Here is an 18528-nt window from a genome sequence, read left to right as displayed (position 1 = left end):
AACTTTATTTAATCAACTATTCTTCTTTATGACTCTTCTGCACGCATTCACTCACAGATTTATCAACAATAGCACATGAAATATGTTTATGATATATTAGTGATAGTAGACTGTTGGATGGTTAAGTTTCAGTAAGATGTTATGAGGGCAGACATCAGGTGGCTTACTGCTGCCCTCTAGTGGCAACGGCTTCACATTAAAGCTTTTCAAAAGATCTCAAAATACCTTATTTCACTGTTTTGACTCACAGATCATTGACAATTGATTCTATTAATGTATTTAAAGTGTAAGAGTAGCTGATTTCAATGATTGGAAACATACTTAGTTAGATGACATACTAACAAGTTATGAAATCTAATATTCATTAGGGCACCCTGTTGTAATGCTGCTTATTTTATTGTAACCTATTTTATCGGTTAAAACAGGAAGGGATGGTTTATTTTTCAGTCACTAAGTCAAGCTACAATGTAGTTTAAGAAATGTAATGAGAATGGATGTTTCAGTGTCTCAACAGTAGGAAGCGAAGCTAAGATTGTGTCAGTAAACTCCACTGTAACAGAACAATTATTATTTGATAGTCGTAATTAAAGGTCAAAGGATTAAAAAAAGGAAAGGAAAAGGTCAAGAAACAAAGAAAAAAACTAATATGAGCCACCACCAGGTGGCATGCTGATGCCTGCAGAAGACTACCTTGCACATTTAAAGACTGCTGAGTGTTATAACCATTATATGATATAAAAGATCATTTTTTATATAAAATGATGTTCAGTACAAGATCTTAAAACTTCAATGCATCATATTTTTAGTTTATGAAAATACATGATTTGGATTTATCATGAAACCACTAATGTTGCAACGACTTGACATGATCACACTGAGAACAGAAATCCACAGCAGTTAAAAACCGATCAACCAGCTCCAGCTTCCTCTACACAGTTTGAGTCTGTATAATGTGTTTTCAACCTGCTATTGCAAAAACAGAAATATTGGCAAACTGGTTGTCGCGTCAACACTTCCTTAAAACTTCTGTATAGTGTCAAACAAAGTAAAAAAAAGAATACTTTTAAATGTTAGGAGATGCAAAACAAAGGAAATGCTAATTAAATGTTATCATTATGTTAAGTGCAGTGGCAATACTGCAAATGTTTCCCTATTTTTCCTTTACTTGTACAAACCATAGCTGAGGCTCCGCAAACTGTATTTATACATTTAGAATGAGATGTGTGGATGTAGAGGAGAAGGAAATAAAGTAAATAATATCAAAATAAATATAGTGCACGACAAACGGCGACTTTCTCTGTACAAACAGATACTGTACACCAGTACACTGTTGCCTCAAGAACTAGCTGAGCAAACATGACAAAGAAAACTATTTGAGGGTGTCAGACTGTCTGTTTGAACTCCTAAAGAGCAGCTGAGGACAGAATCTCAAAGCAGAATTAAAAATACCACCTGTTTAACTAAAATTTGACTTGTAAATGTGCTTCCTTAAATGCAAAACCAGGATTCCGATCATTCAGTAAATAATAATAGTTGATAAAGTGGGAGTGGCTGAATAAAATTAAAGTATAGTGTCAAAATGAAAGCAAAAATGTTTAACAGTAATATTATTAATATCAATAACATGATGTTGACCCAAGTGAACATCAACAACATAATAACATGTTATTAACATGTTATTATTGATGTGTCATTGATGATTGATGTGTCACCCGTTAAAGCTACAGGCTCCTTGTGTATACAGGTAGGACAGTTGTTTGTTTGTTTGTTAACATCACCTCGCAATGCCACACTGTGCCACGTGATTGGCTCTCCCGTGTTCTCGCTCGTCCAATCACAAAGCCGCGTTGGCTCCGCCCGCCACATCACTAGCATGGCGGAACAGGGAGCAGGAATTCCGCCTATGCGCCGCTGACAGCGTCGTCGATGGGGCAACGCCGACTATGACCATTCTCTGGCTCCAGCTGTGAGCGACTTGGCAACGGCGCGTCCGCAGACGTACAGCTGTGTGGGGCCACCGTCTTGCGTCAGACGTCACAGGCGCTGGATGAAGCCCTGATGCTCCCGGGTTGGACGGCTGCCTTTTCTCCGCCGGGATTAAACGAGACTATCGCTGCCTCTCGCCGAAGAGTTTAAGAGAACCAGATTATGGATCTGCTCGGGGTGCTTCGTCTGGACGAGCTGTCCCACGGACTGGCCGGCTTGCCCATGTTTCCATACTTTGACATGGCGCACTATGTCGTGTCAATCATGGCTCTGAGGGAGCAGCCAGGTAAGAGGCTGACGCCAAGTTCACGCGCGAGATATAACTGGCACGAGCTCTGCAGTTTCCGCCAAGTTGCTGCAAGTTATTTCCCCCCCCTTTGTGTTGCAAAAGTTAGACCTGGTGAAAACTTGGACTATGTGGGCCTGCAGCTATTCCAGGCTCTGTAGCAGAATGCCACGTGAGCACTGGGGAATTAAAATGACAACACGCTGATATTAAGAGGATTTAAAAAGAAAACTTTCTATATTCATTTGTGCATATAATCTAGACTCCTATTTACTTCTGTGGTGTTATTCTCTTGTGAAGGTCATAACATGACAATTATACTGTTTATTATAATATTCAATTATTCTTTAGATTATTAAAAATTGTTGATATAATTGTCATCACCCCAGTAAATTAGCTGTAATTCTCTGTATGATTAAATTAAGTTCCACACAGCACCAATTTACATCCTATTCTATCCTAATAACATCTAATTATAATACACTGATACCAAAATAAATAACTACACTGATATCAAATGAATCCAACTTTAAAGCACAAACTACTTCACACAGCCGATTATAACGGCTGAGACCAAAGGCAGGCGCCGAGCCAACTATGTTATGTCACAGAGAAAGTGTCTGTAGGGACAGGTGGACTTTAACTGCACAGCCAGTCAACTTTCCACACACACACACACACACACACACACACACACACACACACACACACACACACACACACACACACACACACACACACACGCGGTCCATTGTAGTCCCACTGCTGTGAATCTATGGGCTATTTTTGAACTTGCCTCGCAAAGCATCTGAGCCATCGTGACCTTTTAACCCTTCGTCCTCTCCTTGCGTCCATCTATCTGTGGCTGAAAGACACACGGATAAACAAAATGCCAGAGATGCCAACAAACGCACACAAAAAAAAAAAATCACAGAGAGGACGGCAAAAGAAAGGTTTCTATCTAATCTGGAAAGAAATCCAGGATAAAAGTCAAGAAACACAAAACATTCGGGGAGCCGGTTCAAAAGTTCTCCCTTCGCCCAAAAAGGAAAGGAATGCCAAAACCACTTTCTTTTCTATTTCCTGTGTTAAATCTTCCCCTCCTAGCGCTCTTTCCGTGTTTATAACACCATCGCTACACTTTACCGTGGAGTTATTGCAAGCTTATTTCTAAACATTGGCGTGAGTGGACTGTACGGGACGCAGGAGGACGGGACAGGGATGTGGAAGAGATGCCAATCAATCTCCTAAAATATCCAGATAAGCCACTTTGTTTCTTATCTAGTTTCCAGAGGGAGGAGGAATGTCTTCAGACTTTGTGTTTAATGTTGTTCTGTGTTCATGTAAATGCTCTCACATACAGTATACATACTAATAGGAGATACCTTTGCCCTGGTTTGACAAGACTTCATGGGAAAACCTCATCTCAGATTACAGACAACTGCGTTTTGTTTATGGCCTGGAAGAGAGCCAGAGATCTTCCTAAAAAAGGGAAGAGTCTGGTTTGTTTGAATTCCTGGGAGAGCAGCTGAGAACAGGATCTCAATGGAGCGTTGGAGGAGGAGAGCAAGAAAGTCAAGCAGAATTTAAAATGCAACCTGCATTTATCAAATTTGACTTGTAAATATGTTCCCTTCGTATGCAAAAACCAGGAAACAGGATCTGGTGAAGATGTGCCCAGCATGTCGGAGCGCTCCAAGGCAAGCGGAGGATTATAATTCAGGGCACTAAGCAAAGCATTCTTCTTTTTTAACGTCTGAAAGCTACTGCTGCATTCAAATTATTCGTAAAATTATAACACAGAAGTTGCCGCCTCCATTTCTGTGCTCAGCCAGTCAGACTCACAGCGCTTTGTTTAGCTCTAGGCCGAGGAAGAGTGATGACATGGCGACCATGTTTACCATGTAAGCAACCTGCTGAACTTGAATGAATGGAGCTCTGTGACTGCTGTGAGATGAAAAGCACCGATACTGAGCATTTATAGCCCATGTAGGCTGAGGAAAGGATGTATGACAGGCAAGGTGCCAGACTGTTGGCACATTTGAGAACCGCTCTTTCCTGTCTGATATGTGGGTGCTTTATTTCCCCCCTGTGGCAGCTAGTTTTAAACCACAACCAGAAACGTTCATTACGTCAGACTTCATGTACGCATAAAATAGAGAGAAAAAAACTGTCTGGTTGTGTCACTGTTGCAAAACTCAAATGACACAAAAACTGTTTAAAACTGTTAGCTCTGATACTTTTATACAGCAGTTAAGCAAGTACCCACTCTGAGCTGAAGCCACATTGTCCTTCATGTCACTCTCTGACACCCCCACCCCAGGACCGCCCACTGTCCGTTTCTACAACTCACATGAGGAAGAATCCTGTCGAGAGTGAATATGAGTAAAGCTGCTGGGCCTGATACCATCGCTGGTCCTGTACTCAGAATAATGTGGCCACCAGCTAACTGATATCATCACTGACATTTTCCACATATCTCTGTCATGAGAGAGCGTTCCCACACGCTTCAAGACCATCGTTCCTGGTCTATGCCACCCCCAATCAGACGAGGTATAAAATAGAGCATAAAAGGATGTTTGCTTAAAAAAAAGATCCTACCCCTGACACAATCAAATGATTTGTTTCTTAAATGTAAAGTGATACCAGTATGTTTAAGTGCCGTTTAAATAATTTAAAGAATGTTCTGGTTATGAACTGCAATTATTTAGGCCAGGATAGTCTTGACATTTTCATATCATCCCGTGCCTCGTCTAGACCCTCACCAGTTTGCATATAGAGCCTACAGATCCACAGAGGATGCCGTCTCCCTTTGGCCCTCACATATCTTGAAAATAATGACACCTACATCATGTTGTTTGTCGTTTTCAGCTCAGCATTCAACACAATCTCCCCTTGAAATTGATTGGTAATCAGCATCCTGGGCTTGAGTACCTCACTCTGCAACCGGCTGTAAGATTCCCTCAAACAAACCCCAGGCAGATCGAATTGGCCGCCACACCTCCTCCACTCGGCTGTTGAACACCGGAGCGCCCCAGGGCTGTGTGCTTAGCCCCCTCCCATTCACGCTGTACAACAACGACTGTCACGTAGAGAACTCTCGAGTGAAGTTTGCAGGTGACACGACCATTATCAGCCGGATTATAAACAACAATGGGATTTTATGCAGACCTGAAATCAACAATCTGGCTGAGCGTTGCTCAGAGAACAACCAAGTAGTTGAGTCAAAGGCACACCTGTTCACATCGATGGAACTGAGGTGGAACAAGTGAACAGTTTCAGTTAGTCAGCACACATCCTCCTGGGTAAAAAAAGTGCATAAACAGCTGTATTTCTAAAAAGAAAATTTAGAAGGCAAAAGTCACGTGCCAAATTCTTGATATCTTGTACAGACTGGAAACATTAGGAACTGACCTTGGATGTGCACGACCCAGTAGGGCTTAAAACTGCCCAGAATAAGTGGTGCCCATCTATTGAACATCAGTGATGTGTAGCAAATAATAGACGACAACCTGCTTTTCCTTGTGCAACCCTGTTGACGTTAAAGGGACATGTGCATACCATCTAAAAACAGGAAGTTAGTGACTTCAGTTTGTTCTTCCCACCAACACTGTCAGTAGTTAGAGCAGCAGCAATTAAATCTCTTAGCACCTGATTGACGCAATTTATGCCCCTTTCTCAGAGTCACAACAGAGTCAAATCTGAGACATGATACACATATTATTGGTTCAGTGTGACTTACACTTTCTAAGGATACCATTATCTCTAAATAAATCAATAGAATAAACATCAACAAAAATAATTCATTCTATCTGCAGAACTTGATTGAGAATCCTCACATTTATTTTGTTAGCATGAATCAGTTTGTCTGTATCAAAGTAATCCTGTGGATCCATGGGTACACTGCAAACGGGAACTGCTAATAGCTAATTCGGCATACTTTTAATGGTGCCATTTACCAAAATGTAAACAAATATAGACTGAAAACCCCCAAAATTATGGGAATAGTACTTCCAAAACTGAGAGCAAATCAAAGTATAACAAATAATAATAATAATATCATAAAAGGAGTTTTGAAATCTAAAAATATTCACAAGGCCGGATCTCAAATAATCACTTACTTCACAAAAGAAAAGTTTAGCGAAGAAGACGATTCATACGTTAGACCAGCTACCGCAGTAAAATATCATATGATTTAATACAGACATTTTACTACAGAATGAGTGCTTTTACTTTTGATACCTTAAATAATTATTTCTGATAATACTTTCTGTGCATTTACTAAAGTCGGATTTTGAATGCCGTTCTTATACTTATTATAATGTATTTTTACATTGTTTTATTTGTACTTTTAGTATTTAACATTCTGCTTATCAAAACGTCTCAAAATGATAAATATCTCTAATTTAAAAACTTAAAAACTTTAGTTCACAACTTTGTACACAAAAACAAATCATCTCTGTGATTTCTGTATTTTGTGAGTGAGAGCAATGTTAAAAAGCCAAGCGGACTGAATCCACTGGGAGTCTGCAGAGGAGGCAGATAGAGGTACAAGTCCTCCTGGTTTACCGAGCTCTCTCCAGGAGTCTATAATCTGTCTGTAATCCTCAGATTACCAGTATGGTCCGGTGTGCTGCCGTCTCAGGGCAGGTGGTTCACCGTTGACTTGAGCGTTAACCGTCTGGGGGTTTGGCGGCAATCATTCAGGTCAGGGTCAGACAAGCCTTAGATGGTGTCGGACCATCTCTGCAAAGACAGACAGCATCTGACAAAATCGTATTCTTTAGCTAAATAATCGTTACCTTCCTTCCATGGCGAAGATTTACAATAAGGACATCAAATACCATAATACACCATGGGTCACATGCTATTTAGGGGCCTGTAACTCGTGCTGTTGCTGTGGTTGGCTTGTAAATGGTTTCAGTGGAAAAAGGGAATAGAGTTCTTTTCAGGGTGGAAACAGAGCAATCATTGAGTGGCTGATTATCATCTGCAGTCGTACTGATTTGGTCTGTGAGTGTAAATGTTGTGCCTGCACTTTGAACTACACATATAATGTAACTGTGCTTCACAAACCTCCCTCTGTTTGTTCATAGTTAATATTTATACAGTTTCAGGCATTGGGAGGAGCCTTCAACACACAGGGATTAGGCCAAAGTACAACTTCTCCTAATACGCTTATATGTTAAATTTAACACTTCACAAATACAGTAGAGACTAGATTTGACTCACAAAACCTGTTGCTTTGGAAATCCACTCATTATATAAAATACGACTTTGTTTTATTTGTTATTATGACAGACCCTGTAGGAATGTCTTCTGTATGGAAAATAAACCACATCTGGGGGACTGGAGGAAACCTACATCACAGTGATCCTGCTGATCCCTATACTTCTGTTCTTGTGCAGGCGCCCTTCAGGTCTCCAGAGTCAGCCCCTTAGCCTGCTGGTTCAGCTCCATGCTTTTCTGTTTTGGTGGAGCTGTGCTGTCTGCCGTCATGCTTGCCGAGCCAGCTGTTGCACCTCTGTCCAACAGCACCAGTGTTCTGCTCGCTTCCATCACCTGGTAAATATCTCGAGGCTGAAAAATAGAGTAGGGGGAGGGGGGGAGAGAGTTGAAGGATTAGTGAAGGGGCCCCTCTGCAACTTTATACAAACGGTTCTCTTGTGAAGAAATGTTCAATGACTTAATTTCCTGTAAAGGGAGCATGAAATGTGGAAGGCACTGAATGAAACAAGAGGTTGTTGTCAAGTTCTCCCCTCTTAATATGAAGCCTTTGGGACCCTCTACTGGTGGCACATATAATCACACCCTTCTCACAACAACAACACAGCACCCTCTGCTGGTGCAAGTCGGTTACTTGACAGAAACTGGCAAGTGATGCTGTCAAAATGTGTAATGAGCACATAGTTTACACGCAGCAGGTAGCTGAGTTATGTGTGTGTGTGTGTGTGCACCATATGTGTCTCTACAGGTACCTAGTGTTTTATTGCCCCATGGACCTGGTGTACTGTTGTGCCGCCCTGCTGCCTCTCAGGCTGGTGCTGTCGGGGATGAAGGAGGTGACCAGGACGTGGAAGGTGCTCGGAGGAGTCACACAGGCTCACAGCAAATACAACGACAGTCTGCTGGTCATGATTGCCATCGGGTGGGCTAAAGGTCGGTAACTGACGGTGCATGCAGAGAGATTTTTTTTCCACTATCTGAATATGAATCCGTATCAACTATACGTGTCTTGTTGTCCCCCACTAGGTGCCGGAGGTGGTCTGATAAGTAATTTTGAGCAGCTTGTTCGTGGCGTATGGAAACCAGAGACTAATGAGCTCCTCAAAATGTCCTAGTAAGTCTTCAACAGGACTCTGCCTGTATCACACTGGAGATGATTCTGCTTATAAAAGTACATTTTCAATACTTTTTTTATGTATTGAGTGCAAATTTAAAAGGAACAATTTGACGTTTTGGGAAATGCGTTCATTAATGTAATGACTACATTTTACAATGTTATGGTTATTTGATAGATTACTGAAAGAAATTGTCTGACACATAACTCCTCGTGTAAAACTACAACTTGTAATTAAAAAAAAACCAACAACAACAACCAACAACAACCAAGATATAACATAATGATTATCGAGATTTGTAGCCCTTGGACGGAGCCGGGTCAACTTTTGTCCTCTGTTTGCAGTTGTTATGCCAAGCTAAAATAATAATGAATAAGAACATTTCCCGAAATGTCAAACTTTTCCAAATCTGAGGATATGCTACAGCTGGCACTGATGTATGTAAATCACATCAAACATGTGATCTGTGTGACACCATTAACATGTGATAATGACATGATAATGTATGTCTTACGTATTATAACTAAAGCATATTAGATGTTGTCTCCCTCACCATTCATTTCCTTTTTTTTTTATTATCATATATTATATCATAACCGTTCTGTGTTCAGCCCCACCAAGATCACCCTGATCGGGGCGGTGCTGTTTGCTCTGCAGCAGACCCACTACCTTCCTCTGCAGAAGCACCACCTGATGCTCATCTACACCATCTTTACAGTCGTCAACAAGGTCAGTGTGGCGTAGCTCACATAGTGACCTTGAGAATAAACACCCGAGGTGGTGATACAGATGGAAAACAGTGATGGTTTGTCCATTGGCTTACCTATAAACCCCCCCAAAACACCAACTATTTCATTCCTGTTTATTATTCTCTTTACTCGGGGAGAACAAATGTCTTGGTGCCGCAGCTCCCTCCGAATCCGTGAAGCGCCTTGTCTTCTAAATGACCTTTTCCCTCCGCTTTTTTGAAGTTTGAGCTGCGGTGACTCACATTAGCTCGGTATTACCCGCAGGGCTGGGGCTTTTGCATCATTTTCATCAGCTTGCATCATCCTCTCTTCTCTTCTCTGGGAAACTTGTGCTCTTGACTGAGACACAGATAAATCTACCGTGGCTTCTTTCAACTCTCATTCTTTTAGCTCCCTCCGTCTCTGATCTGTCAAATTAACGCCCAGCCGTTTCATCAGATTTAAAGAGCGGCATCCAAATCTGCCATTTATTAGTTTGTGCTTCTGTCGATGCAGATGTTGCACTAGTCAAGTCGGTGCTAATGTGTTACCCTCTTACTTGGTGTTATATATGTAAACTAGGCCAACATCACATGGGATCAAATACAACTGCAGAGTCGGCCGATGCGTCCACATACAAGTAGTCATGTGATCCGTTTTATATACTGATTATAGCTGCTGTAAAGACAGCTGTGTGAAGGAATATGAGACACTAGCACAGTTTGAAAGTGATTAGACGCTCACATATTGTTTCAAACTTAATACGGTTTTTGTTCTTGACACATTTGTCCTCTCTTTGTTTTTTATTTTTAGTCGAGGATGATGGTGACGGGCTCCTCCACCTCACCATTCGCTGCCATCGAGTCGGCCATTTACAAGACCCTCTTCACCGGCCACTCCCCTTACGCCGCCCTCACCGGCGAGGCACAGAAAACGTGCGTGCATCATGGTGCCGCCAACGGGACGACCTCCCCCGCCAACGGGACGACCTCCCCTGCCACGACCAAAGAGCTTGGTGAGAACGGCTCAGCGGGGAAACGCAGCCCGGTCCCTCCTGTCAAGGAACAAAGCGAGTCGCCCGAAGCCAAAGAGGAATCAGAGAACGCGAACTGCAAGAAGACCAACTAGTCAGCCTCTGCCCCATAGCGCCTTTTCACCTCTACGCAGGGTTATGGAGTCATTTCTGATTCAGATTCCTCACGTCAGTACTTAAACTCGTTCTTCTTCTCTTTTATCAAAACACAATGTTTTTCTTCAGTCCAAACCAAATTTCCCCCTCATTAGTTTCTTAGAATGCAATTTAAATCTGACTGCTGAGATAGAATTTCAATAAGATCTGACTTCAACCAACCCTGCACCTTATTGTGGGATAATCACCCCGTCCTTAAAGTACTGTGAGATTCATGCTGTCGGATGTGAACTTCATAATATCCTCGGGCTGATTGCACACTTGCAGTAGAATGTGTAGCTTAATTTTTAATACATATATTTCTATGAACTGAGAATGTAATCCCGGAGTTATGGGAACAGTGCTGTGCACCTGCTGATCTATGAATGTCCATCTATCTTTTTCTGCTTCATGTAAATGCTGTATTTCCTACTTTAATGGTTAAAAGATTTTTCTAAAGAGATTCTATTCTATGACACTCAGATATTTTATTCTATTTATACTAAATAAATGCACTCTTTAATGTATTAACGTTTCAAAATGGAAGACATTTTATTTGATTGTATTCTGTTTCTTTGGTGAATGCTTTAAATCACACTTAAAAGCATGAGAATAAACGGGTTAAATGTTCTATAAAATGAGCTTTTGTGATTTCTAGCCTCACGGCTTCATCAGGCACATTTATACAGTTCAGTGACTATGAAGCCAACTCAATATCACCTCACTTTAATGCACCAAACAGATCATTAGTCACATTTTTTTTAATGTGCAAGTCCCTGATGGAAAGCCTCCTAATTAAGACTGAATCCGACATCATGTAGCTGTCTTAACACATTTGTTCCCAGTATCGTTTGTGAAATGTTAACCGCTTTCTAAATTAGCAGCCGGTAAGTTGATATAAAGCAGCGCGGCATCCAGGAGTAATCTGTCCTATAGGCTGAGGCGTTGCATCAGTGTAACATCAGCGCCTGATTGATACCTCGGCCTCTTTTTAAAAAGCTGCTGGTGAGAGATCCCCCCAAATCCCCCACAATTCTCATCTAGGTATCCTCAGATGGCAGAGAGAGAGAGAGAGAGAGAGAGAGAGCCTGCCTGTGATACAAATTAAGAACAGATGGTGGATGGGGGGAAGAGAAAAGAGAAGACGATCAAACGTGATACCGGCTGAGATGATCTACCTGCCTTTCATACGCCTCGAGTCCACAGATGTCAGACGTATGCATGTCAGTTGTATCTCAAAGTGTATGCTGCAACATTGCTGAGTGCAGGTGTGTGTGTGTGTGTGTGTGTGTGTGTGTGTGTGTGTGTGTGGATCTTCCCGACTCTAATGGCGAACTGTGTGACCTGGATAACTGAAAGACACGTTAATAAGCCGCTGTTTTCGTTCCTCACGCAGCCTCCCATGATAAGAAGGCGGGTGACATGACGACGGCTCACAGCCTTGAAAGTTCCCAGACAATTCTCTTAATGAGGTCCAGACCTGTTTGACCCCCATCACAATTACTCACTGAACTGAGCAGCCCCCCCACTGTCGAGCCCCCTCCCGCGCCTCTCGCCTGTGCTTCACCTGCTCCACGGTACCTCTTCCTCAGACTCCTTCCTATCCCACGCGTAGCGCCTGTTTTCCAGTTGTCAGGTGCGGAAAATCAATCTTTAAGTAAACTGGCTTACATGCACACATTCCTAAACACTCGACCCCGTCTGAGGTGGAGGTCACGGGTGTAGCGAGGATGAGGCATGCTACGCGGGAATTGGTTACGACATGGTTCAGGAATATCAGATTTTCCTCCTTTCAAACAGCAACACACGCGACGTGTGCACACAGACGGCAGGCCAGGATCCCGTATGCTCACAAATCCCTGTGACTTTGAACCCTAGTCTAGTTGAGGTCAGGGACACACTGAGACCATGGCATACTACCCACAAGCAGACACACACACACACACACACACACACACACACACACACACACACACACACACACACACACACACACACACACACACACACACACACACACACACACACACACACACACACACGGCTTAATATGAAGCCATCAGGGTGTCTGGAGTCTGTATCCTGATTTATTTTCTCTCCTCATTTGACTTTGATTCTAGGTGTTTTCTAAATTTGTCTCGGTGTCAACAAATCCCATGAAAAGCACAAACCAAACAATGGATTGATGACACTAACAATCCTTCATGGATGGGCACTGTGGTACGTTTTCATGCAATCCCACATCCATGCTGCTGCCATAAACGCTCACTAATAAATCCATTAGCATGACTTGTGCATAAATGGGTGGATGATTATTCTGAAGGTGTTTGAACATATTTGAAGGGTCTGCTGCTTTTCCACTCACTTTTTTGACGGTGCACTTTGCAAATTGGACTTCCACCTTTTATATCAACTCTGGGTCATTTTGTAGATATCCAAAGTGCTTCCACACGGCTGATTGAAGGCACTTTCTGGCCAGATATAAGGAGAATCTCAGTTCCCTCCGACATGTTTACAGCTCACACCTCAGGTGAGTTAACAATGCAGGAATCAGGACCAGATAACTTCTACCATTCGTACGGTTGTGAAACCATGACATTATTTAACCACGGTGATGGGGAAATCGGTCAATCTCATCTTCCTCAGCCTTGTCCTTGAAATTGGTCGTTTGTCAATTCATTTTCTATAGTAAGATGCAACTTATTCAAAGAGAAGAGAAGAGAAGAGAAGAGAAGAGAAGAGAAGAGAAGAGAAGAGAAGAGAAGAGAGGAGAGAATACATTTCTTAAATTCTTAGATCTCTGAACTGGCTTCCATTTAAACCTAGAATAGATTCAAGGCTGCACTTATTGTCACTCAATGGTCTGCACTCAAAATGTGTTGCAAATATGTTTGCTAAGTGAGTTAGGTGCCTCGGATCGGCAAGGACGGGTCAGTTAATGGTGCCCAGAGTTCAGTCTAAATGTGGTGAAATGGCTTTCAACTACTTTAATAATTTTTAAAATGAAACTTAAGACTGTTCGTTTCCACAGGTTTTGTATTTTGTATTTTTTTGTTAATTACTTACTTACTTTTATTCAATATAATTGATTTACTCCCAGAATTTGGGGGTCAAAATATTAATAACCGTAGCACTTTTTTTGGAGGAAAACATCCATCACTGTTAAAATTCTCTATTATGTTGGTTGTAGAACACAGTATAATCAAGGTACCATGGTAAAACCAATACGATGCCATAGTCTTTATTCTATGGTTTATACACACACACACACACACAGTTTCATTCTCTATAAATGAAGCCAAAAACACGTTTTGGTAGCATCTTAACATCCACTTCTGCCTGGAGGATAGAGCCCCTGTTGCTAAGCGGTGCAGGACAGGTGATGACCACTTGGTGGCGTGAGGAGGCGTCATCTCTGATGGCTTGATGCCTGGGAACTGACAGGCTGGCCAGCAGCTGCAGGCAAGAAGGGATGGGGACAGGAGGGGACCCTCTCTGCAGAGCCAATGGTAGCTGTCTGCATGTGTGTGAGTGTGTGTGGCCTGGTTAAGCTGGGCTTGTGAGGATCGACTAGAGGCGGGCCACTATTCTTATGAGGACATTTTAGGTTGAGGGCTTTTTTGGATGGACCAAAATCCCAAATAACTTTCAAAACATCTAAAATGACCTCCTACGTGTTTTGAAGGTCATATGAGGATTTACATTTCCTGGTTTTCAGGGACTCCGCTGTGTGCTCTTCCTAGCCTCTGGTCCTCTGAAGTATAGCGAGACCAGCCAAGCTGCATGCGGATGTGTGTGTGTGCGCTGCTCGGTGTCGGTGCATGTGACACGTAGAGTGGCAACAAAGGCTGAGTCCATCAAAAAGGCACAAAGGGCCTTTGGGTGCACACACACACATGCACACCTACAAACACACGTGCGCCACACACCAAATCCCTCCAACCACCAGTGAGACCATGGCCCTTTGTTGTCCTCCATTTCTCCAAAGAAACAAACATGACCCGTCAAGGCATCTTTGTTCACCGTCAGCTGATGTTTGACTTATACATCGCTGTTGTTTAACCATTTTTATTTTTGGTTATGACACAAAATATCTATAATGAGCTTTTTTTCTTTTCTTTTTTGATTTCTTTCAGCCAGCCTCAGTCATCTCACTGGGGTTTTGCCCCACCAGACCTCCGATCACTCCATGAACGCGACAGTGAAAGTGTTAAACTAGCTGCAGTCCTCTGGCTTGTGGCTGTGCACCTGCTCCAACTCACTGGTGTCGAAACGCGACGTCTCAGGCCGGACGTTGTTTGGCCTCTGAACACACACTGACATGATCTCTACTGGGGACCTTGAGCACCCTCTGAGCTCATGTCTGCCATGATATCCCTCTTTAAAATATATATATAAACTGCTAAAAAATAAATAAATAAAGGGAACACCTAAACACCACATGCTAGTTCTCAATGAATAACATATTCCAGTTGGAAATCTTTATTATGCAATGCGTTGATAAAAAAACAACATAAGGATGAGAAATGAAATCAAAATCCTCATCTTATGGAGGTCTCGATTCAGAATCATACAGAAAATCAAAGTGGAAAATCAGATCGCAGCCTGATCCAACTTTTGTGGAGATTTTTCAAGACATGTCACAATGATCCTTAGTAGTGCGTGTGGCCTCCACGTACCTGTATGGACTCCCTACAACGCCTGGGCATGCTCCTGATGAGACGACGGATGGTCTCCTGAGGGATCTCCTCCCAGACCTGGACCAGAGCAGCAGTCAACTCCTGGACAGTCTGTGGTGCGACATGGCGTTGATGGATGGAACGAGACATGATGTCCCAGATGTGCTCAATAGGATTCAGGTCTGGGGAACGGGCAGGCCAGTCCATAACATCAATACCTTCATCATGCAGGAACTGCTGACACACTCCAGCAACATGAGGCCTAGCATTGTCATGCATTAGAAGGAACCTAGGGCCCACTGCACCAGCATATGGTCTCACAATGGGTCTGAGGATCTCATCCCGGTACCTAATGACAGTCAAGGTACCTCCAGCAAGAACATGGAGGGCTGTGCGACCTTCCAAAGAAATGCCTCCCCAGACCATCACTGACCCACCGCCAAACCGCTCATGCTGGAGGATGTTGCAGCAGTAGAACGTTCTCCGCGGCGCCAATGGCGAATCTGCCAATCTCTGATCTCTAGCAAATGCCAATCACATTGCACGGTGTTGGGTTGTAAGCACAGGCCCTATTTGTGGACGTCGGGCCCTCAAACCACCCTCATGGAGTCGATTTCGGACCGTTTGAGTTGAAACTTGAACATCAGTGGCCTTCTGGAGGTCATTTTGTAGGGCTCTGGCAGTGCTCCTTCTGTTCCTCCGTGCACAAAGGAGCAGATATCGGTCCTGCCGTGGGTTGTTGTCCTTCTTCGGCCCCTCCACGTCTCCTGGTGTACTGGCCTGTCTCCTAGAATCTCCTCCATGCTCTTGACACTGTGCTGGGAGACACAAGTTGCACTAACAGGGCAACTTCTGTAGGTTGGAGAAACCACCTCATGCTACCTCTATTGGTGCAAACTCTGCCAAAAAGAAAAAAAGAAAAAAATCTGCCAGAAAGGCCGAGAACAGAGAAATGGTCTGTGGTCACCACCTGCAAAACCATTCCTTTATAGGGATGTCTTGCTAATTGCCACTCGTTTCCACCTGTGGTCTGTTCCATTTGCACAACAGCAGGTGAAATTGATTCCCAGTCAGTGTTGCTTCCTAATTGGACAGGCTGATATCTCAGAAATATGATTGACTTGCAGTTACATATTTCTTTTTAAACTGAGGGAAGAAAGAGTTTCGTACGATAACAGCAAAACGCATTGGCAATAACTATTTTTCCCTTTTGGGATTTGAAAAAAATGATCAAAGTGTTTTTTTAAGTCCAAAGTTTTTGTCAAATGATATTGCTGCTGATGCAATCAAACTCATTATCTCTTTAAGTGAGATGAAAGTAAGGAGAGATCTGCTTGGGACCGCACAGGAAAAGACTCGGGGAAGTTAGGCAGAAGGAAGGAGAAAGGCAGATAGAGGGCAAGCCGGGCCGAGAGTATGAAAAATGTGGGAGGACCACATACTGTAGGAACGGGGCCTCACATCGGGCCGCCATGACAAGGTGGTGGTGCTGAATGTGGTGTTGTACGCATGACATCTCTCTTTCTCTCCCCCCAACACACACACTCACATTCACACCCTCACATGCGAACACAGCCAGTCTCTTAAGAGAGCTCCGACTGAATGGCAAACCAAACGAATGTCTATCACCATTCAAGATCTGACTTGTAAAGAACAGCTGCGAGGAGAATGCCAAAAAAATGGAGCTACTATAATGACTGGCGAGCTGGCTGTTGGTGCCTGCAAAACAGAAACACTGGAGAATGAAAGGGTTAGTTTATGTTGATTCTTCACTTATTTTGCACTTCACTTAGCACTCTTCTTGCACATGGATTTACACTTATAGTGTCATGTTGTGACGGCCCTCCCTTTGAACAAAAAGTCCAATACTGGGTTTTATACTTACAACATATAGGAGAACACACTGTATACTACCTGACGTTATTGAAAGACAATATATTGGCTTTATAAGGAGTACAAACACAAGTACAGCCTCTCCATAAAGTTAAACAAACACCTCTCTGGCTCAGTGTAAACAGAAACTGAACATGATAATATTCAGAAAATATGTGTATTGTGAAAATATATGTAGGACCATGGCATTGGATTGCATTAGGCTGAACAGGTGAACCTGAAAGACAGGATTGAGCAACAACAGCACCTTTCTCTGGTACCAGGACTTCCTCTTTGTTCTTCCAAAAGGATGACAATGAACACAAACATGTTGCTTTTCCAGCAATAGAATAAAATTAAAAGAAAACACTGATGCTTTGTCCCAAGCCTTAGTGTCTGATGCACAAGGCACACTTATCAGTATGAGTCACAGCAGACTTTTCCAATAAACCAGAAGTGCGGTTGAGTAATTCATAAGTTATGTCAGTAATATATGCCCGTGTTTTTCTATACTTCTATGTTATTTTAAGCCCAACTATGTTTCTCCTAAATGTACGTTTTTGGAAAGCTACACATGTGTGGTAACTGGGGCGGTGTGTTGGGCGGTACCCAGTGAGTTAGAAGGCGACTGGTCTGAACGAGTTGGGATGAGAATGAGTTGGACATTAGTCACCACCATCGTGATTATTATTTGATCTAAAATAATACGAACGCCACAGATCCAGTACAACATTAGTCAGAAAGAAGGTCAAACATTTTAGAACTTACAAATTCAACTAGAACAACTAGTACTATTCTATCTGGTACTATAATACTCGTCTACTACAAGTATTATAATAACTTATTATTATATAATTAACACTTCTATGACTTATTCTAATCTTATCATCTATCATCTGACAAAACAATATGAGAAATGTTTTTATGGCCTAAATTATGTCTAAACTGACTGCACTAACCTCACTGGTACTTTTTGGCTGAACTATAGAGGACCAGCCAATAAAGGGCCAAGTAAATAAGTAGCTAAGTTACTGACTGATCAAATGTTACCATTGGTCAGTCGAGTGATGTAGGCCTAGACGTTAGATACGTTGTTGTTGGAGATAACTGGTTTACTGTGATAACTGTCTTGGTTGGCTTGGTATTTTTAATAGCATTAGCTAACACTCAGCTACTGGCTGCACCTGAAAGTCCTCACCAACGTGATATTTAGTCACCACGACACTACCTGACATTTATCAGTATGTTGGACTCCTTAGCATGAAACCAGTGTTCTAAAATGCAGACTTTTATGGAGGAAATATCACAGTATGATGTACAGCGGTGCTAACGCTACTAACGCAGCGGTGCTAACGCAGCGGTGCTAACCTAACGCAGCGATGCTAACGCAGTGGTGCTAACGCAGCGATGCTAATGCCATAATAACAAAACAGTGTCTCAAAGTGTCTTCTCAGGAGATGCTGTGTCT

The 18528-nt window shown here is 42.6% G+C and overlaps 2 protein-coding genes across 2 annotated transcripts in view; both read left to right on the top strand.

The window, feature by feature from the left end:
- Positions 1-18528, top strand: part of rad23b (RAD23 homolog B, nucleotide excision repair protein) — a 122626-nt gene that overhangs the window by 1078 nt on the left and 103020 nt on the right. The gene's annotated exons all lie outside the window — the stretch shown is intronic.
- Positions 1858-11036, top strand: tmem38b (transmembrane protein 38B). Its single transcript, XM_084035617.1, has 6 exons — positions 1858-2272; positions 7681-7837; positions 8247-8431; positions 8525-8612; positions 9225-9342; positions 10155-11036. The coding sequence occupies exons 1-6, from the start codon at positions 2149-2151 to the stop codon at positions 10467-10469; spliced, it is 987 nt and encodes a 328-aa protein (XP_083891743.1). The 5' UTR covers positions 1858-2148; the 3' UTR covers positions 10470-11036.

This window comes from Eutrigla gurnardus, assembly GCF_963514095.1.
Source record: "Eutrigla gurnardus genome assembly, chromosome: 19".
NCBI classification, from domain to species: Eukaryota; Metazoa; Chordata; class Actinopteri; order Perciformes; family Triglidae; genus Eutrigla; species Eutrigla gurnardus.
This window is presented reverse-complemented; position numbering and strand designations above follow the sequence as displayed.

Excerpts from the sequence above, each read along its gene's own strand:
- tmem38b (XM_084035617.1), top strand. The coding sequence starts at position 2,149 with ATGGATCTGCTCGGGGTGCTTCGTCTGGACGAGCTGTCCCACGGACTG. Across the intron at positions 8,432-8,524 it reads TGCCATCGGGTGGGCTAAAG|GTGCCGGAGGTGGTCTGATA; the intron begins GTCGGTAACTGA and ends GTCCCCCACTAG. Across the intron at positions 9,343-10,154 it reads TCTTTACAGTCGTCAACAAG|TCGAGGATGATGGTGACGGG; the intron begins GTCAGTGTGGCG and ends TTTTATTTTTAG.